Source organism: Colletes gigas, unplaced genomic scaffold (assembly GCF_013123115.1).
Source record: "Colletes gigas isolate AHSC1104 unplaced genomic scaffold, ASM1312311v1 Colletes_gigas_Sc00011, whole genome shotgun sequence".
Taxonomy (NCBI): Eukaryota; Metazoa; Arthropoda; class Insecta; order Hymenoptera; family Colletidae; genus Colletes; species Colletes gigas.
The window spans coordinates 386097-408329 of NW_025106640.1; the positions used below are offsets into that span (position 1 = coordinate 386097).

General features: G+C 39.5%; 1 protein-coding gene across 1 annotated transcript in view; it reads left to right on the forward strand.

Annotated features, from left to right (window-relative positions):
• The window catches only part of LOC122398428 (protein split ends-like), a 108718-nt gene that overhangs the window by 66191 nt on the left and 20294 nt on the right, over nucleotides 1-22233 (forward strand). Inside the window, exons 2-4 of the mRNA XM_043398261.1 lie at nucleotides 8516-8818; nucleotides 19371-19552; nucleotides 19640-20206. Coding sequence (XP_043254196.1) covers nucleotides 8516-8818; nucleotides 19371-19552; nucleotides 19640-20206 — 1052 coding nt within the window. The remainder of the gene's footprint in view (nucleotides 1-8515; nucleotides 8819-19370; nucleotides 19553-19639; nucleotides 20207-22233) is intronic.

A 22233-nucleotide genomic window follows, 5' to 3' on the forward strand; every position in this document is an offset into this window, starting at 1 on the left:
GTCTCTGTTTGAAATATCTTAATCCGACGTGGCACGAGTCTCCCGTGAACGCAGAGGCGGTCGTTTGGCTGATTCAGTAACGTCGTAAGAATCGAAGATCGGTATTGGACGGAACAGAAGTTGGCACAGCGTCAGCCGCTGGACGCATCGCTGCCGCGCACTGTACGTGCAAATGTCTCCTTCAACCTTTCATTCTCGTCCGGGCTGCGTATCTGCATTAAAATAACGGCACCTCGGCTACGACACAGACGGCAGTCGCCTAACGTGACTCTACGGCTTCGACCTCGAACCCACGCGGCCTCGTAGTCGATGGTCTGCCTTCTCTCCCGCTCGTATTAGAATAGGAGAGCGGATAACGCATGAATTATTGCAGCGATTGCATTCGTATCGATCCTCGTTCGTCTCGTCCTCTTTGCCTTCCCTTCCCGTCCCCCCTCCCCCATCTGCCGCGCTCCTCTGTTAAAACTTCCCAGTGTCCGAAAGCCGATGGTAAAAAAGATTCCTCGCGTGCTTAGTGTGCCAAGGAACTTTCTACGGCGCCGGAGACGTTCTGCGAACGATAATAATAGCCCACCGTGTGCATTGTAATAACCGATGTTGATAACCTTCGCTATGGAACGGAGCGTGAATAACAGAGGCGTACTATCGCCGTTGCTGACATTGCCAGGCGAGGTTTTGAACCTGAGACTTCGTCTGTACCGGGTGACACTCAAATATCTTTACTTTCGTAAGAAAGTTCTCGAGTTTCGTGAAAACGTATTACTGGGACTATTTCGAAGCTTCGATTCCTCTTTGGTTAGACCATGTATGCACATATTACTCGGACATAACAAATAAGATAATATTAATGGACAAATAGAGTAATTGCTAATTAGATAAATAAACCAATATATGTTTCGTACACGTATATTTTAATTCTGATTATTTACTCGACTAAAAGATTTGAGAAACGCTGCCGTAGACGAAGTGTCTCCCTGAACCTAATATTCCAAAATGGCTGCTGCCTATGGATCAGCTAGCCAGACAAACGCGATTCCGTTCATCTGTGCATAAAAAAAATTGAAGCACATTAAAATACCAGTTGCTAAAACCTGGAAAAACAAAAATTGGTGTTCGACGTTAAATAATTCGTTCGCTGAACGATTGGTATAACCAGTCGAACCATCCGGACTTAATATTGGAAAATGGCTGCCGTCTACAATAATATATCATGCTCCGCGCAACTCGGGAGCAATTATTCAACCGTGTTTTCGTTACATTAATGCAGGAAGTAAGCATTCGTAGCGTCGTAGCAAGAAGGTTTAATTTATTATCGCCGAGGAAGCACATTTCAGGAACAAAGTCATGTGCATGTTATACGTTCGAGGGCCGATGTTGATTTTACTTGTAAACTGCAAGTTGCGCTGTTTCTTATCTTAACTAGACATGCTCATTGAGTAATGGTGGTACAACTGCATTTTATTGTTGGGAAAATTACTTCACGATAACATATTTTCAAGATAATAACGTGTTTTATACCGAATACGTATATTTATTATATTCGTTTTGTTTATTGAGGTTAGTTTGTGACCTCATGCTTATATTTGTAAATACAGAAATCATTATTAAAATTCGTAATATATTCTTTTTATATCGAATAAATATTCGTTAAATTACAAAAAAGTTTGATACTTACTGTTACAGTCGAAGTTAGAATCCATTATTAGGGTTATTAAGTTACATGTATTCTATTACCTTTTCTAATAAGTAATTTGCAATACCTGATTACTTACAACTTCAGTGCATATTATTTTTCAACACTTGTAATTCCGTTCTTCAACGAAATGTAAAAGAGAATCGATTTTTTGACAGGTTTACGGTAAAATATCCCGTTAAATGAAATGTCTGCCTGTTAATTGGTACGTTTCACACGAGCGAGAAAATGATTTTTACCGAAATGCTACAGTCGTATATACTTGTATAATTATTTCCCTGCACATCGAAGGCACGATTGAAGTAAGCTTTTCTCTTTTTCAAAACTGATACGTAACTGATCCGTCTGTACCGTATATCCAATAATGTTTTCGTCAACGCACAATTAAAGACTACCATAAAATACTGTCCACAGATCATCGCGGTTAGATAACGCAGACTGCCGGTATTTATCTAATCGTACGTTAAAATAATTCCGTTACTATCGTCAAACGTCACGCCGTATCGGCTCAAGTAAAAACAATCGAAAGATAGCTGGCAAACAACGGCCGCGCAATTTCGTTCCAGTCTTCTCGCATCCGCTGGCCTTTCGGTTCTGTCCCCTCTTCTGTTTCGTCTACTCGCGGGCTTCTCCGTCCTTCTTCTTCTTCTTCTTCTTCTGCTGATTCTTTTTTTTTCCTGCACCTGGATCACGTTGCATTGTTCGCTCGGGCAGCGGATATACAGAAGCGAAATGGCGGGAGGAGAGAACCCCGAAAGAGAGAAGATCCAGAAGAAAAGGAACAAGAAGGAAGAAGCCGTTGGACGAAGAAAAAGGAAGAGTGGGGGTAGGGTAGTCGCGTAAAGAGGGAGGTAGGGGGAGAGTAAGGACAAAGACAGACAGGAAGGAGAGAAAAAGTAGAAAGAGCACGAGGTGGGGGGACTAGAGAGGTAGGTGTTTTTCTTCCAAAGGGGACTTTGCACGCTCGTCTTGGCAGTGGCACGACGACGCCGTATAGGAATCGGCCCGCGCACGCTTCGAGAGAGGGGGACAAACGAGTTGTCAGTACCCCGAGAGAGTTGGGGTCGCGGTGGAGGGAAAAAGCGTGGAGTGGTAAGCCGTTAGGGGGAGCGGAACGGAGCGGGTAGACGAGGCCAGGGAAGGGGGAGGGGAGTCTCGGACACGACACGAGGAAGGATAGAATCGAGTCGTGCCGCGGTGGAGTTCCCGGCAGGAGGAGAAGGGCGTCAGCTGCGTAGAGGTAGCCTGCGGCGGGGTTAGGGGGCGAGGGAAGCGGTTGGAACGAGGAGAGCTGAGTCATAGCGCTGTTGCCACGTCCTCGCCGGCCTCGTTGAGGCGTCCCCAACGTTGCTGCTTGCGACGTTTGCGGCTTGTGTCAGTGTCGTCTGCCTAGAATGGTACTGTTCCAAAGAGATTTTTCGTGCCTTTTACATACAGCTAGTCGCAAAATTGAACGTACAATGTGAAAATCATCTAAAAATGTATACTATTACGCATTTCTTTTCCGATTTTATTACAGAGGACCTATCGCATCAAATTATGAGATTCATAGCGTCTAGTTGTTTTGATTTACATTTGTTATTGTGCATCAGTTTTAACAATGACTTTGGGAAGAAAGAGATATGTTGTAAAGGAAAGTCTATGAGAAACCAGTATTATAGTTGGTAGAGTCCACTGCACGGTATACATAAAATAATAAATAGATTTAGATATAGAAGGTATGATAGAGAAAAAGAGCGATTTTGGAAGGAAAAAGAAATTGTGTAAAAAGAAGTTATGTTATTATTAAGTTCTTCAAGCAAATATATTTTTAATATGCATGTACGCTCAATTTTGCATCTAGCTGTATATCTCGGACAGACTGGCACTCCTCGATTTCGAAGAATTTATACTAGAATGAACGATATCTACCCACCGATTTTGCTATACTTGTCACATTGAACACTATTTAATATATAAAAATGATTTTTTTGCGATATTCAAGCTAACAATAATCCTTTATTTTCACGTTCATAATAATTTTCATAAATGATTAGCGAAGCGAAGACAAAGAATTTGAATAAAGTCTTTCTTCCGAGAGAAAGAATGTAGGAAAGTTTATGCAATAGTTGTAGGATTAAATATCATAAAGGAACAAAAGCTTTATAATGCTATTGTGCTCTGAAAGACACCTTCATGAAGAAACACGTGATGAAAAAGAAGGTAGGCCCATTCCTGGACGTCTACCCTGATGATGAATGTATATAACGTATTACATTTCCATTACAAAAGAGTACAAAAGATAAAAATTTGATTTTGTAGGACGACGCTACAAAGCAGTTATAAAAATCGTTTAATTATTTAGGATAAATGAAGTCATGAGTACTTATAAATATGACTTATGGTAATTATCCAGCTGGACATATCAAGTATTGGTACATCTCAAGCACTATGTTGAAATATTATATTCTCTTACGGCATAATTATGAAATAACGTAATGGGAAATCCCCGATATGACAATTGCTGATTATGTTTGTCATGCATTAAACAAATGTTAAAAAATATAGATAATTTTGGAAATGAGACGTGAACGGAGTAAAATGACATCATTGGAAAGAAAAATTATTTTATTCTAGAATTTTACATAGAATTTGGAAAATAAAAGTAATTATTTTTTGCATCAAATACTATTTTAGTAGGAATTACATCCTAGGATAGAAAAATATGTTTATCTCAACATTTTAAAAGATAATAACAATTGACAGAGCTACATGGTCTAGATCGTCAAATAATGATTTTTAATGGCGTATACATATTACCAACCTTACTTATTTAGTCAGAATTGGTAGAAAGATCAAGAAAGCTCCATGTTACGAATAAAATTTAGTTGAAGCATATATTTATCGAAAAGCGAACAAAATTAGTCTAAAACGGGAAAAAATTAGTTTAAAAAAAATAATACTATTTAAATTAAATAAAAATCGTTAAAATATCGATGTATTTTGTAATTAGATCAAAGGTAGAAAAATGTTAATCCAGTTCAGAGGATTTTCCAAACATTTTTCTTTATTGAGGGATCTACGGGGAGATGAAATTTGAGAAATGCTAAACGAAACAATGATTAAAGATTCGGAAGAAATTCGTATTTGTCGTTCGTTAGACGAATGTCCATTAACCGCCCAGGGAGATTTCCTGAATTGCTAACGTCCTCATAGCACGATACAGCTTTTTTTATTCGATTTCGTGAGAGCCATGACGGAATCACGAGGGGGCACGAGAGGAACGGGAAAAAGTCGAGGAACAAAAGCCTTCTTTCTTTGTTGTTATCCCGTAGTGCTCGTTCTGCATTGTATTCCTTTTTATTCGTGCCGTTCTTCGCGGAATCGTAGAACCTCCGTGTATTGTTAAGGTTAAATCGACACACTCACGGAGCTTGGAATTCCGAGATCTGGAGAAACATAAAGAATCCTACCCGGTAAACCTGGTTTTCTATCACAGCATTTAAACTTCCTATGCTAGATTGGTCGGTATATTTATCGAAGTGCTTGTTCGTTACTCGTAGATAAATACGACACGCACTACTCTCTGTGTCTCTAAGGATGTAGAATTGCTCTAAAGTAAATATCACAAAAATTTTGATATTACATAACGCGTAACACTAGCACTAAATTTCTACGACGAAAGTCTTATTCAACGGATTTAACAATATATTCTCGCAAATTACGAACATCGTACGTCTTCGTCCCCGTTTCTCTTAATGCAGAATATCGTGAATAATCGAAGAATAAAAAATTGATGTACATTACGCGCGACACGTTAATTGATTTGAAGGAATAGAAAATATCTCCGTCTCTCTTTCTCGCTTTCATTCTCACACATGCACACAGCCTAGGAACTCTTAACCGTGGGACGATGTATTGATTTCCTGTACGTCTCCCATTTCAAACGTGCAAAGACAAACGATCGTCCAAGTGGATGCCACTACGGTGGGTCATGAGACTCAGTTTCTCAAAGGAACTTCGTACTGGGTACGTGCCACAGGCACGGCGTTAAAAGCACTGTTAAAGCCTACAATTTTCGTTCCACTTGGTGACAGAAGAGGGATCGATGCCGAGACATCCACTATTACTTTACAGGAAACGTAAAACGTTATTCCTGTCAGAAATAATGATTAACGTAACGACATTCTGAAAGCTGAGCACTTAGAGATCGAAACATAAAAACGAAGAACATCACACACTCTGAGTACTCTAATCGAAGTACCACTGTTATTCTCGCCACACAAGTACGTTATCCAGTTCGTAAACTTGCTCGAGCATTTTCAAGCGAGTCGGATATGGGTGGATTATGTGTCGTTTTGCAGCATTGTATACTCGCATGACGATTACGCCTCCGTGTCTAAAGACCGCGTTACAGGATTTGATGTGCCAGCGTTTCTTGTCGATAAAATGTAACTCTGACCTAGAGACTTGAAATTTATGGAAAGTCATGCTAATATTTTCACATAAAGCAAAACTCGCTGTACTTCGTAGAGAGAAACGAAGGAATTGAGCCTGGGAGCGAGTCTGCCGAAGTAAAATTCCTCGACAAGCGGCAGGCAGGGATTGTGGAGGGGAATGGGTACGGTTTGTGGCTCGCTAGCCAGCCACCGTGGCACTTGGCTCTCTCCCCCCTTCTATGGCCTTCTATCTTATTTCTCCTCCTCTCGTCACTCCCCTCTCACCCGCTTTCACTCATGTGTGCCACAGAAAAGGACGTTTACCGTGGTGTGCGAGACTTTTCAGGGCTTCGGATGTCTCTCTCTCTCTCTCTGTGTGTGTGTGTGTGTGTGTGTGTGTGTGCGTGCGTGCGCACGCGCGCGCGCGTTTCATGCAAGAATGTGTGTAGGAGAAGAAAACAAGAGGGAGACCGAACGAACCGAGTGGGATGGGAACTTTTGCGGCCACAACGCACAGAGCGCGATCGGTTCTCTTTCGTAAAATGTCACGTAGAATAAATGACCCGATACGATAACTATTACGAATTAATATCAATCCTCTCGTATTCACTGCGTATATTTCTTTTTTTTTTTCACTTTATTTAAGTATCATCGTCACGCATCAACAACGATTTCATCGTCTGATATTGCAGCGAAGAAAACGAAATTTCGAAATAGCACTCCACACATCACACGTTAATAACCGTGGAAAAATTTATACTATCGGTCGCTATCATATTTGCGAACAATAAACGCGCGAAATGTGGAATGGGAAAGATTACGGAAGTCGCGTATAAACGGCACATCGCAGCTGCGGCAGCCATTTCGTGAGAACAATCTTCCAGAGGATGTGTATGTTGCAATATTATAAACTTATTCGTTTTCTCTTCCACCTTTTTCCCCGTTTGCAGCGAAATCGAGATAACTCCCGAAAATTAATTCTCGTCGGCTCGAAGACCATTCTAGAATAATTCTTGATATATACCGGTTAGCATCTCTCGTTACAGATGATCCAACCTGTTCCGACACGCCGAATAAATGTTCAAAATGTTCGAGCGAAACGAAGTGCAACGAGAAAGATGAAAACCCGTTATACAAAGCTTCGCGCGCCCCTTTCTCGCCATCGAATCACACGGCATATGGAAGAGGGACCACGCCCCATTCGAAACGATCCGACATTTCACGATGCAAAAAGTGCTCGTGTGTCGTGATAAGTTAGCGTCCTCCCGTGATTTTCGTTTTACGAAATAAATCCACCGTTCCTTGATTTTGTAACGGCCTAGTAAGTACTTTGTGCAGTAAATCCAAGCGAACTATAGTCCAAGGCGCCGCCCAATTCTCGTGCATTCTCTAACGCGTTATACTGACGCCTGTGAGCGTGAAGAACAAACAACGGATGATTGTAATGCATTTTTCGTTGATAGATGCTGCGTATATGATCCGGGAGTAAAAAAAAACAAAGGATTTCCTCGGAAGAACGCACAAGGAAATACGTGCGACTCACGCGAGATTAGACGAACAACTCCCCGAGATACTCCGAAACCGTTGGAGTCTTTGCGCTTGCGCGTAATATTCTTCTCTCGATCGACCTATCATGATGCTTGACTCCCCACTCCCAGCCAGTTACCCTACCTCACCTAGTAAGCCCCGTTTCTACCACTGTCGAGCTTTCTGTACACAGGGTGTGCCAGAAACAACTTTGGCTCTTTGTTTTCTTTAATTTCGTCCGAAATTCAATATCTCAGTTTTCTATAGGGTGAAAACAAGACGCGCTTTCTTTAAACACACCGATTTCAAGTTGCAGCCGAGCAAAATATTAGGTTAGCCGAAAAATTCGTGCGATTTTCGACGCGTAAATAGAAAGTAATTATTTCATATAAAAAAAATTGTTCGCAGATATTTCCCCTTTTTGTAGATCAAAAAGTAAAAGAATTATTCTGTTCAGTTACCATTGCTTCTGTTATTCTCAATGTTTCTGCGAATCCTCACGTTCGTTTCGAATCACTGTTGACCTCAACTATTCTGTCAATTTTGTTCAAACTTTTTTCTAGTAATTCTAGAACTAAAACGAGCAGACGTACTACACAAACTTTTATTCAGATAAAACTGTATATGCGAGGTACCGATAAAAGTTATTTGTTATTTAGGTAAAAATGTAATTATTTTTTCTGTTATATTTTAAAATGTTTAACGCTGTATACATTTCATATTGTAGAATTCTTAACCGAATATTTAGCTCGCCGAATGTAACGCACAACCTTCTCGTTTTAAAAACGTTACCTCAACCGTGTGGATTTAATTTTTTTTTTTCTCTCAAGCAGTATACGTTCACCTAGCAATTAACCTAAAATTTTGAATGTTTCAGGTATGGACGCGTGCAGAGCGTCAAGCTGCTGCCGCGGGGCGAAGAATGCCCCGTGGATGGAGGTTCCGGTGGTTCCCTCGGAGAAGGCAACGAGGGTGGTTCCGGTTCCAGTTCTGGGAACGGTAGCAGTGGCGGGGGTAGCGGTTCCTCGAACAGCACCGGGGGTGCTTCCGCGACGGTGGCGTTCATGGATATCAAGTCCGCAGCGAAGGCCCACGCGACTGAGCATACCTTGGACGAACGAGCCCTTACCACACAGTACTACGAACCACAGCATCTTCAGCACAGGTTTCCCTCGCACGGGTAAGTTTTCTTGCATCAGATACTCCTGAGGTTAGTGGCGGAGACGGGCAAAATTCTTATCTAGCCCTTTGCACTCGATAACTTTCTTCGCTATAGGAAACTAACAACTCGAGGCTGCTTCGATAAAGTGTCGATGAAATATTTTGCAGCTGATAAAAAAAAAAATCATACAGAAAGTAATGGATAAAACTGGGATAAAGGTCCCAATTTTTAAAAGCATTTTTGTGTTCCATATTTTTATATTATATCTCCCAATAATCTGGCCTCCAAGCACTGACTTCCTGTCTCAACGTGATCCATGCTTAGAAATGACATTTAGCAGACAGGTGATTTTATTTCAAGTATAGGAAGAACATAGAAATGAACCGACTCTTATAGACACCTTACATCCTCATTATTAGTCAATACTTATCACCACATTTGATGTAAGGGTAAATGTAAACTACGTAAAAGGTTATAAGGTCAGAATCAATTGACCGCTCAAGGTCACTGATTCCCTTCATACCAGTTGGTTACCCCAACGTTCTATCTCTCGTCTCTCAATGCAAACATACAGGCACATATTCTCACATGTAGGGAGCCTTTTCTGAAATTATTCATTCTAGGGAATCTAGTTTTGAACAACCAATCACATTTGATCCAACCATACTTGCAACATGAAAACACATATATTTTATATTTTTATATCCTGGTAAATAATTTTATTTTTATTAAAATTTTATGTAAAAAATTAAAACATTAAACCAGTGTTTTTCAATTTGTAGTTCACAAATGTGTTGATAAAAAAAAAAATTATATAACGGAATACAAAATGTGCGTCAGAGGGGTTCTGGTTATAAATTTTTTTTTATTGAAAAACATTGTACTATAATAGTAGCACTATTCAAATAATTTTTTTATCGTTTGATTTAACAATTCGGTGAAATTATAATTATTATTACAAACGTGGCGCGGTTCAAAGTCAAGGCAGTAAGATATTTTGGTCACGGAAACGACATATATGAATGACAGGTTTTGCGACGCATCACGTAGCGGGAATTAATTAAATTACACGCCACAGGAAGCAGGTAACGCGACATTGAAATGTTGTTATTGATGAACGGCTAATTATCCGTTTCCAAATAAAACTCATCCCCGTCTCTTTTCCAAATAAAATCCACGTACTGTCTGGAATTCCTCCACGCGTTGTGGTTCGAATCTATTGTTGGATTTATGGACTGCTGTGTCATGGATGTGTCAATACGAACGATTGTCTTTTATATAATTGCAGTACTGTTTTACGTCACGCGGCAAAACGTAAGACTTACGAGATAATCTGTTATATCACAAGAAGTAGGCGATATGAATTTGTTGTTACATTATGCTTCTTACGAAACTAAGATTCAAGAATATACAGTTACGTTTCTAATTTTTGCACACTTTGCTTCTATTTAGCGAATAAAATTGTTAAATAAATAAACGGAATAAAAATTATAATTTACAGAGAGGTAAATCTAGAAATACAATTCATCCTAATTGCACGAAGCACCCTGTATAACAGTTGTGCAGAACCTTCTTCGTCGGTGGGCCAAATAAAGTAAATTATTTTTTGCAAATCAAATATTATGTAAAGACAACTATATATTTCAATATCTTATAAACTCAAACTTATTTAAAATCGTATCTACATATTTAATAGTTTATTAGAATAGCTTACCTTCTTTTGGCCACTTCAAGTTCGAAAAGTATATAATGGTACAAGTTGTATGAAGTTATACAACATTATTCAGATTTTTATCCTTCAACTTATTTCCGGGTTTGGTTTTATTCAGATTTTTTTATTGAAAACTTTGTCCGCGACTATAAATACTACTGAATATATTTATTTAAAAAATTTACAACTTGATGCAAACGAAGTGTTTAAGAAAAATAGTTTAAAAATGGCGTACCGAAATATTGGTTGAGAGGTTAGGAATAATGTATTTCTTCGCGAGTGCGTCGACCAACATGCGAAAGATGCGCTTTCATCGTTTCTATCATCTTGGTAGTTGCAGTATTGGATTGCAGTGATTTTGGATCACAGAAAGTGCTATCGAAAAGTATCTCTATTGTCGGCGAGTATATCGATCGTATCAAACACGGATTCGAAGCAATATCGGGGAGTTTATTGAAAGTCGACTTTCTTTTCATGTACAAATCGTACACATTTCACTCGACCGCTCTGCAACGTATACGCGTACAGTTTTATTTTAAGAACTAGATACGAAAGTAAAAATGGCGTCGATTTAAAACGAAGATCATATCGCGTTCGTTAACCCTGCGCTTTAGCATTGAATTCGACGTTGTATTTTAGAATGCATTCTTTCATTTCAAGTTGAAAATTTTTCAAACGATCGAAAACATTTCGTGACATCATAAAAATCATTTTTTTAGTTGACAATAGGAGATTTATTCTTACATATATTTATAGAGGAGAATAGAGGAATTAAATAAAGAAGACATTTTGTAATTGGATGAAATTTAACGTTACATATATGTTTTTTAAATTTGTTTAATATTACCTGATATAAAGAGAAACACAGTTCACTATAAGTAATTAAGACGAGGGGTTACAGCACCTAAGGAATACGTGGGTGAGATGAATATATGAAAAGTTTATCAAAAAGTTAAGAGCGTTAATTTTATAAAAGAAAAGTGTTTAACAATACGAAAACCTTTAAATTAGCAAAATATGTTCTTCATGGCCGGGAACGCAAGAACCAGTAAACGTCTGCGATCGATAAGAGCCTTAATTTCCTGCACGGCTCGTGCATTTATTTTCTAACGTTCACCGTAGACGGACGAGCCGAACGTTTTAATAATTCAGCAAAGTATTTCACCAATTTCAATGCTGTTCGGAGAATATATTTCCGCTCGCCAAACACGTTTAAATGGAATGAAAGCAATCCGTCGCAGACGCACATTAAATGCAACGCACAACGGAATATTGCAATAAAATTTATTTTCTCGTTTAAACGGTACCGCTTAATAACGAATTTCATAAATCAGCGAGATTCCTAGAACGACCCTCTTACCCCGATAAATTTGTCGTTCAACTACGAAATAGTGCAACGTACTCGTTTCAACAATTTTCGTTGCCGGACGAAGAAACAAATTTATCGCCACTGCAAACGCAACCTAATTAACGTCGCGCCATAATACCGGCGAAGCCATAGTTTCCTCTTTTTCAGCAGCGATTACGTCTGCGTTTCTCAGCGACCGTACAATGCTATTGTAATACAATTATACTGTTGTTGGCGGTCACGAGCCACGTAGCCCGACGCGAAATCGTATTCGCTGAAACGAACAGGCCAGATAATCGATCAAATAGTGGCCTGCTATCGTATCGTTGTTCGAGCACAGTATCGTTACAAACAGAATTCGCGTATAATGTCGTGGCACCTCCTCGAACGACGAAAACGTTTCTGCCACGCACTCGTTTTACCAGACCACGTGATACACGTTACACGTATGCCGACTGTTCACTGCCCTGGCTATTCCCGTCTCCGTGCGCGTTGGTCCGAATCACCTTACCGCGTACGATTTTAGAAAACGCCTCGTTATTTCTCCGTTCGTCGTGCGGGAAGGGAGGTTATGTCTGCCGCGACACCACCATCGGGAACTTTTTTCCTCGAATTCAAAGATACGCCGAGACTCGATTAATATCAAAGCCAATATTCTATCAGTATTTGTCGCATACCTTATCCGCGCGCGCGGTAGCGTCGCGTTTCCACGAAAAATCAGGTGACCGTGACGACGTGGTTATTCGCGATGTTGCCATGCTGTACGGTTATACGCGTGCGCAGTAGAACGTTAGCGGCTGCGAACCGCGTCGGAGGGGTAAAAGAGGCTGTTTTAACTGCAGTAACGTGCTTAAAACGTTTCGAACCCGTACCCATCGAACATTCATGCATCGAATAAAAATTATTATTCCCTGAACATGTTCCGTCCAGGATCAATTTTTAATTACTTTCCGTTAAGGTCGTACAGGAAGTGCGTCCCACGTTATTACATTTAATATGAAGTGATTTTGAAAAGCTAAAGAATGCTTTACATAAAAATATGGCATTTTATAAATGTTAATATCCACGTTCCTTTATTTTTGTCAATCAAAAGAGTAAAGTCCCATCAACGAATGTCGAAATTTGTCGATACACGAACGATTAACCTGGAATAGCTCTTCCTTTTGAGTTTATCGAATAGATATTTAGTTAGCTAATCGTCATAATTATTGAACAAATAAAGGTGTACGTAGCATCATTCCGACAGTGACATCATTGTTTACGGTTTACGAATTGATAACAAGGTTTACGATTTGCATATGAATCATCTATATGGATGGACTATACACCAGTATAAAATACGTAGTTGACTTAACTTTTTTTTTACTTTTGTTAGTCCATTAAGGCGATCATGAGACGGAAATGTGTATTACACAACGATATCCCTGATTGCGAGAGTGTCCGTACTAATAATTTCAGTCTCGCGCGTAATTCTATTTAAGGAAATAATTTTGCCAGATTGATAATGTTAAATTTAGTAACAGGTAATGCGAAGCTACTCCGAGTCTAATAGAAAATTAATAGTTTTACGTCGTACGCTATCAGTACGTATACGCAAACACATTAATACGACCCTGAAAATATCTTATCGGGCGGCCATGCCAACTAGTGTTTTATGGCAAACTTAAATCCGAGATTCTAGGAATTTGTGTACGTCGCCCGTCATAACAAAGGAACAGTATTGTACTTCCCCAGGGTAAATATCGACGTGCAGAAATGTCCCACACATGCAACCAACAGACAGAACGTAAACGACACATAGATTTATGACACAGTTTCTATATACACTTCTCGTTCCCCCTTTCGAATAAAATAAAACTATACTTTTAATCGTTCATTCTGCATTAGTTGCAACGGTATAATAAAAACGAATGGAAACCGCTGCGTACAAATTCTTTTAGAATGGTTGTCTCTGATACGTGTCTCTTAGAATCGATACCAATAAAATTATCACGTTCGATATACACGTTAATATCGATAAGTTAACGCCAGTATTTTTATGACGAAGTAAGTCGTGGCGTTTGATATCTGGAATTTTTCAAGTAGGTACGTACAGGTTTCTAAATGACAAATCGAATTGATAAATTAATGCGAACCTGGGCAACGGTCAGATTGCCTCGAAGTAGATTTTTCGAAGACGCGTTTCCCCGAATTCGCGTCGACGATATCGAATTACCATCGGTCGCGTGACTGATACCGTATATCGTTTTGTCCTTCATATACGAACGCATGACTGTACGACTCGGTGGCATGCTTCTTTTTGTTCGTGCTCGTGGACAAAAAGATATCGTATTTCCCGCGCAAGACCGTACGAAAGGACACGCTCCTTCGAAGCTGAACTTTTTTATCCCCGGTCTTCGTAGCACGAAACTGACATTAAACGCTCCTACGTTCGACCTCGGTTGTTTACGTGTTTCTAAATGTATTATTATCTTGGACCTGTAAGACCATACGATCATTAAACGATTGTCACCGGCTTAACCTTATCTGCCCGCTTCGAAAACAACTATTGTGAATTTATTTTCTTAGAAGGTATGGACCGATCTCTACCCTACCGACTGCGTTTCATTCGCAGTTCCACGCAATAAAATGCTTACGAGACGGTTGGATGCAAATTGTTCTATCGTAATAGTGCAATTAATGAAAAAGAATGTCCTGTTCTTTCTCGAGTCTTATCACTTTTGCGTAATGCTAGTGGATCAATTTAATAGTGATGAAATGTTTATTGCATTACATCTTGATGAAACGTTGTTGGAATTTTATGTGAAGTATATATCGGTCGATAAGGAATCTTATCAAAACTACTTACCTGGTTTTATCTTAAGTATTGAAATAAAACTTATTTTATTTTTAACGCGTTAATGTTTCTGAAATAAATAGAAGTAAATGCCTTGGGTTTCCATGAAAGTATATTACAAAAGTTGCAATGAAATGTACGCTAATAAATTAGCAAGTTTTTACTAACCAATTGAAGAATTTTGGGCGTAACATAAATGTCATGCATTATATAAATTTCCTTTTAAATTTCACAATTTTTATTTTAGCATAGAATGCTAGCAGTGATAAAACTTATAATAAATAGAAAAGCAAATTGTTTGTACTGTTCAATATATTCATTTTGGGGGCAATATGTTAACTTTTATTTTAACATTAACTTTATAAACTTTGTTACACGTTATGATTCAAATCTCATGAAATTTCATCACGAGGTTTTATTATCGTATTGACGCATTTCGCAAGAAATCTTGCGAAATTCGTTTAGGTTATGTTGTTCAAGGTAAACTGGATGCCTTGTTTATTTGTGTACAATTCTTTTTTTATTGCCATTTATCGGTACGATCAAACGACTATGATACGTCGATATTTCTGTATGCTATTCCAATAATAATCGGATCAAAAATGTAAGAAAAATAACTATTAATCACGGAAAACAAAGATTACGTAAATTATCACGTAAAAATTACGTGATTGCGTAACAAAAATAATTAGAACCAAGAATATCAATTTCTTGACTCAGGCTTCATTAAAAAGTTATTAAAAAATTTCAAATCATTTTGGAAAAATTATTTTCGGTTGAGGGGGTCAATTACAATCAATTTTGGTGAATAGACATAACCTCGAAATCCTTCGCACTTTCAAGAAAAAAATTCGAGTAGGTGGACAAATTTTTCGACAAAATTAAAAAATTTGAAATCGTTCCGAAAAAATTATTTTTGATTGCTGGGCTCAATTACAATCATTTTCGGTGAATACACATACCTCTGAAATCCTACTCAGTTTTGAGAAAAAAATTCGAGAAGGTGTGAAATTTTTAGACGAAATTTAAAAAAATTCAAATCGTTCTGGAAAAATTATTTTCGATTAGGGGGATCAATTACAATAAGTTTTGGTGAATAGACCTACCCTCGAAATCCTACCCATTTTTTAGAAAAAAATTCAGTATGGGTGGAACTTCAAACGTTAATAACTTTTTAACGAAGCCTCCACCAACAAATTAGTATTCTTGATTTTCGTCTTATATTGGCCTCTAGAATCTCCCATTAAAATTTTTCCCAGGGTTGGCCGAACACCCTGTATACATCAGTAACAATCATAACTGTATAGATATTGGAGCAAATAATTTTCAATAATGGAAAAAATAAAAACGTTGACGAGAAAACTGTATGTGGAAGGCCGCGGTAGAAATGGTATTAATGTCGTGGCAAAAGCATTCTAGAAATGTTTGTAAATTGCATCGACGTGAAATTCGATTATGCAAATGGCGGGTAGTGGAAACGGAAGGTGTGTCCGGCCAGACAAAGGCGATTCCAATAAAAAAGGTGACGTCTGGTTAACGGAAAATTTCTCCGCGCGGCGGTGTGTAAAAGTTGGCGGTCGCATGGCAACGTCCCGGTTTTTCGCGCAGGCAAACAAGATCGTTCGAGAAACGAGAAACGGCCACGCGTAATCCCAGCCTTTAAAGAAATTCAGGTCGAAGTTTCTCGCGAAGGTGAGAGATAAGCATGGTGACCGTATGGTAACGGAATGAACACGAGGAGGCGTCGGGTGAAAGGCCGCTGATTCCTCGACTCGATTACACGCTCGTGCATGTCGTTGCATCGGGCACACAGAGGGGAAACCTAACCTATGCATGCGCATAAACACATTCAGGAAAGAGCGGTAAGATACACGGCGAACTTCGACGCAGCATCATGATAACGAGCCACGTTTTCGAACTTTGACCCCGACGGGTACGACCGTTCCGATAAAGACGTAAGTAGGAAGAGCTGTTAGTGTTAGACGACGAGGGAAAATCGTATCATCTTGGTACGGAGATTAACCGACGTGGAGATCGGCCGTAGCCTCTTACAGAAACGCTTAAATCTATACTTTTGACGAATTAGTCGTTATTACGATAATTCCACGTATCGTGAAACGAATATAGCGATCTACTCGAGACACACTCGAGTACATGCTAAGCGATACTCTTGTTAGGTACAAGTCGGCATATATGTAGGTATATTTTTCTCCGTTGAAAAACGGTTGGCAACAGTGACATGCCTAGAAATTTAGCAGGGGCGCTTGTAAAATTTAAATTTAGTGTTATTACTACTAATAATAGAAACAATAAAAATTAATAGTTTGTTTTTTTACAATCTTCTTTCCGAGACTTCGTTCTTCAGAATATTGATTTTAAAATTGCCCATTGCGGAACACCAAGCATAAGTGACGCTGACTCTTTTCAAGGATAAGCTGTCGAAACCATAGACACTCACCTGCAAATAAAATAAACGACATCGACGCAATGTCCTGCGTGCACATTCCTCTTGAATTTAATGACGCAAGGTTGACGTTCAGGTTCCAAGTATTAGTCGAGTTAACATTTGAGAAGCAACTCGACCAACGGTCGCGAGAACTTGAAATAACATTCACCTAGCTGGCGCTAGTGACGTCAGAGGAATGATTGATGACTTTACCGTGAAAAATATAAACGACGTTTCATTAAAAATTTTACCAGCCGCTGCGTGTAGAATTACGAGGCCGTGATATATTCGCGACTTCTTATACTTCATGTTTTCGTCCGTTGAAAAAGAAGAGTTATCTGAGGTTATTGAGGTTATGTTTCAATAACAGCATTTTAGCTGCATCTCGTCTTGCACACAAATTATGTACTTCTTATTTCATTCGTTTTTATATCATCTGTACCCTTGTATTATGCACAATAAAGATGTTAAATAAAATAAATAGAAAATCTGTATATTTTCACGCAAGTATGTACGGAATAATTGTTAGTTTTGTCGATGCAATATTAACTACATTGCAGAGTAATGATCTACGATTTATTAGTTCGTGGAAAAAAGTCAGATATTGAAAAAATCTTGTCATCGACATTTGTGAAGTTATTGAACAACACCTACCTTGCAAAAAGTGATTTTTGAATACGCAGCACTTTTTAAGGAATCGTGACACGCATAATTCAATACGCGTTCTACTAGTGTCTGAATACAATAGAATCGAACCATGTTACGTGACGGAACATACGATGGAAATAATACAATAATTAATACGATTCGTGTTTTGCAATAAGTATCACTCAAAATCATATTTGTATGACACGCAGTGCAGAATATTATTAACCCCTTCCCTGTCAAGTTTTTCTTTTAGTAGTTGTTACAAAAAGTATAATTGTATAATTGTACTTCGAAAATTAAATGAATATTCTTATAATGGAAGGTGTACTCCTTCCTTCTTAATGTTTATGAGCAATATTAGTTGATAAAAACATTGTTAAGAGCAACATGGCAAATATTAATATATAAATTTTTCTAAAAAATGAAAATCATGAATTTGAAAAATAAAACTCAGAATAAGTTCATGATTAAATAATAAGGTACACGTAAAATAGCCTAACGGTCATGTGCAAATGCCAAATGCGGAAATCGCGTAGTGTCGTGAAAAGGTGAATAACGGTTGTGTCAACTTGGCCAAGCAACCATGTTTAATTAGCGTAAAAATTTTAACCGACCGATTTTGAAGAGTTTATTCTTTTATTCTCCACGCCTTTAATGATGGTTAAAAAAATATATATAAACCCATTTTCTATCTGTGTCATATATGTTCTGTATAACCATATCACGTGCACCTTTAAAATAGAAAATATTTTGACTATCGTATTGCAAAAATTTTAACGTTGATGGTGACTTCTATTAGTCCTTGTAAAATCATCGATAATAAAATTACGCCAACGGCCGTCAAAGTGTATTTTTAGTACCATACTTTTATGATTGTAATATTTATATATGAATGCTTACATTTTAATTGATATACATATAATATGCATAAGTTATCCTCAAGGCGAAGTAAATTTTTTTGGTTCTCGTTGTTGATCGACGAGCGACGAAGTAAAAACTAAAGTAATAATCTTCTCGCAAAATATGGAACATCATTTATAAAAATAGACATTTTTAGGTGGCAGTAAGTGGCCCTTAACCTACGTGTAATAATTCAATTTTTGGTTGATGCATGGAACTGTGTGGACGTTGCTTTCGGTGTAATAATCGAATCTTATTTTTCGAGAAATTTTTACTAGAAATGATTGTAGTTGACCCCAGCAACTAAAAATAATGTTTTTAGAACGATTTGAAATTTTTTTTTCCGTCGAAAAATTTAGACACCCCTTTGTCAATTTTTCTTAAAAATTCGTTTTTGATTTTTACTAATTTTGTTTGACGTCCTATGGAAAAGTCATATAATATCTTTTTATAGGTACCCATGAGCTCTACTCCAGAAAAAAGTTTCATTGAAATATATTCACTATTGTAGGAGTTATGGCCGTTTTAAAATTGGACTATTTTTATGATTTGAAATTTTTTAATTTGGCTTATTTTGGTCTCTAGAATCTCTCAATAATATTTTTCGTAGTGGTGGCCGTACACCCTGTATAATCTCGTGAAGCAAGGAAAGGGTTAAACGCGGATCCTTGGGTGTTTCAGAAGTTCGGAGGATCACGGATCCGGCGTCGTTAGCGGGGGAGGAGTCAGCGGTGTCGGAGGAGTCGGCGTCGTCGGTTCCGGGATCGTCGTCGGCAGCGTCGGTAGCGGAGTCAGCGGTGGCGGCGGCAGCAGCGTCGCTGGCGGCGGCGGAGGCGCAGGCGGCGGAGTCAGCGCCGTCGGGAGTGGACTCAGCGTCGTCGTCGTCGGCGGCGTCGGCGGCGGTGGCGGCGGTGGCGGCGGCGGTGGCAGCGGCGGCATTAACGACAGAGAGAGGGACAGGGAGAGGGAGAGGGACAGAGACCGAGACAGGGATCGGGACAGGGACCGTGACAGAGACAGGGAGAGAGAGAGGGACCGGGAGAGGGAGAGGGATCGCGAGAGGGAGCGGGAAAGAGACCGCGACAGAGAACGAGCCAGCGAGGGCTTCGAGTCACGTGGCTCGCACGGAAGTTTCTACAGCAGCGAGAGAAGCGGCCGAGGGGTCGGTTCTGGGGGCGGTGTTGGCGTTGTCGGTGGCGTCGGCGGCGGCGGCGGCGTCGTCGTTGTTGGCGGCCATCCGGCTGATCCTTCTCCCGGTGATCCTGGCGGCTACATACCCCGCGGCCGTCCACCTCCTGCCAGCTCTTACCACGTGACATCGACCAGGGCGAGGGATCGGCTTTACTCGAGAACCGGCCCGTATGCCTCCGGGCCGCCGCCCCCGCCCCATTTAGACCGTCATCGTGGTGGCCTGCCACCGTCCTCCTGGTCGGCCTACGAGTCGACGACCTCGAGATACGGGACAGCACCGCCGCCACCCTCGCCTGCCAACAACGACGCCTACCAGGACGAGCAAGGTAATTGTCCTTATACGTAATCCGGTGCACCAGGCTTCGGCTATCCTTGGCTCGCGCGAGCCACGCTCTCCTCTCTACGCCACCGTTTCGCGTCTGCGTTCCGCGTCTGCGTCCACCTACCCCGCTTCTGTGATCCCGCAGGTGGATACGTTCTCGTGTTTCTTTGGCTGCTCGCCGCGTGCATACGTGTCTCTCTCGGTATCGTCTGTGCGCGTACGTGCGCGCGTGTGGTTCGCCGAGAGTCGTTCGGGGGATACGCGGGTTCGTGTGTTTGCTGTGCGACTCCCGGTCGCGGTCGACACGTGGTCGCGATCATCAAGGTTTTTCGAACACTTGACGATTCGCGATCGTTAGATAACAACCTTTAATGTTTAGATTCAATAGTTTTGCAATCGTACAATATTTTTTATTGGTCGAGCTACCATTGGAGTTTTAGTCGCGTCGAACATCCTTGACGAGTTCCTGGGATATTCTCAGTATTTGTTTAAATTATACACGGAAAACAACCCGTACTTCGCCACCTTAATTGTCGATACTTTGGACCGTGTGATATTTTAAATTTTAAATCGTTTACATCTCGAGAACGAAACGCGCTACTCAATATTTTATTCAAATAATAGAGTATTCTAATTTAGAATGCCTGTTCGTATTTAACGAGTAACTGATAAACATTAATTGTTTATTCGTTATTCCGATCCATTACACTTCGCGTTGGGTATAGATCGCGAAATCATGCGAACGGAAGGACATTGCTAATTAATGACAAAAATGAGGTACGCGCTCGGTCTAGATACATGATTTTGACTAGCAACGAACTACACTCGTTGACGTGCGCGTTACGTTGCATTATTAACACGGGTGAACACGCCACTCGCGTTTAACATTAATTCAACATTGATTTAGATACTTCGTTAAGTACTAATTAATCAATATGGCTCGTACGTTTTCGTTATACCGAAGATATCTCGAACTCGATACGAAACGTTTCGTATTAAATTTAGTTTTTTTAAATGTTGCTTTTGTCAGAATCGAACAAACGTTCCAATTTCTTCTGAATACCACGAGCTTTCATATGGAATATTAATTTAACGACGCGCGGAGGCGTCGACGCTGCACGGACGCGCGAAACAATGAGTCAATTACTCGCAATAGCATTGTCGATCGCGCGATGACGATACCAGAGGGACGGAAAATTAACGATAACGAATTATAACGACCTCAAATGAAGTTCGCGAACTTGGTGTCTTGCTTGATTCGTCGTTGAATTTCGCTGACCGTTGCAATTACGCTCGCAATAATGCATCGAACGATGTGGGTCTCGTACAAAATATTTTCGATCAATTTGACAAATTCTGAAAACGTTGTTCCAATAAATTTATTATTCCTTTAATTATTACCGATAATGTGCTAGAAAATTGGTATTAATTGGATAACTAGTTGTTACCAAATTTCAAGACATTTGTTCTTAAATTTGAGGCAAAATATAAAATTTTAAACAAAATTAAGTGATATCGAATGGTGCACAATCTTAATACAATTTTATGCACTGTTCGATGCAATTTCTGAATTTCTACAAAATAGTACAGACTTTAATAATTAATGCAAAAATTATTACAGTTAAAAACGCTTGGAACAATTACAATATTATATATATTGCTTAATTATTAAGCAATTAAATGTTTTTTGTCAAATAAATCCATTACTTCAGTCTTTTTTTCGATGCACGCCTGTTCTCTCTGCAACCGTGCGGTTGGTATTATTTTTTTTTTGCACGGTTGACCAATTTTCACTGATTTCACACTCGCTGTTATTCCGGTGGCTTTCAATGAATTCGTTATCGTTTTTGTGCATTCTTCATTTTATTCTTTAATTGCTTCGGCGACCTCAATAATATGCCTCGATGTGAAAATATCTTTTGGAGGCTTGCATCAAAGCATGCTGTGTAAACTTTTAATTGCATTTTGTGGAAGACACTGTGCACAGTTACGGTGTAGCTTTTCGTTATTTTGTTGTATATAATGTAAAAT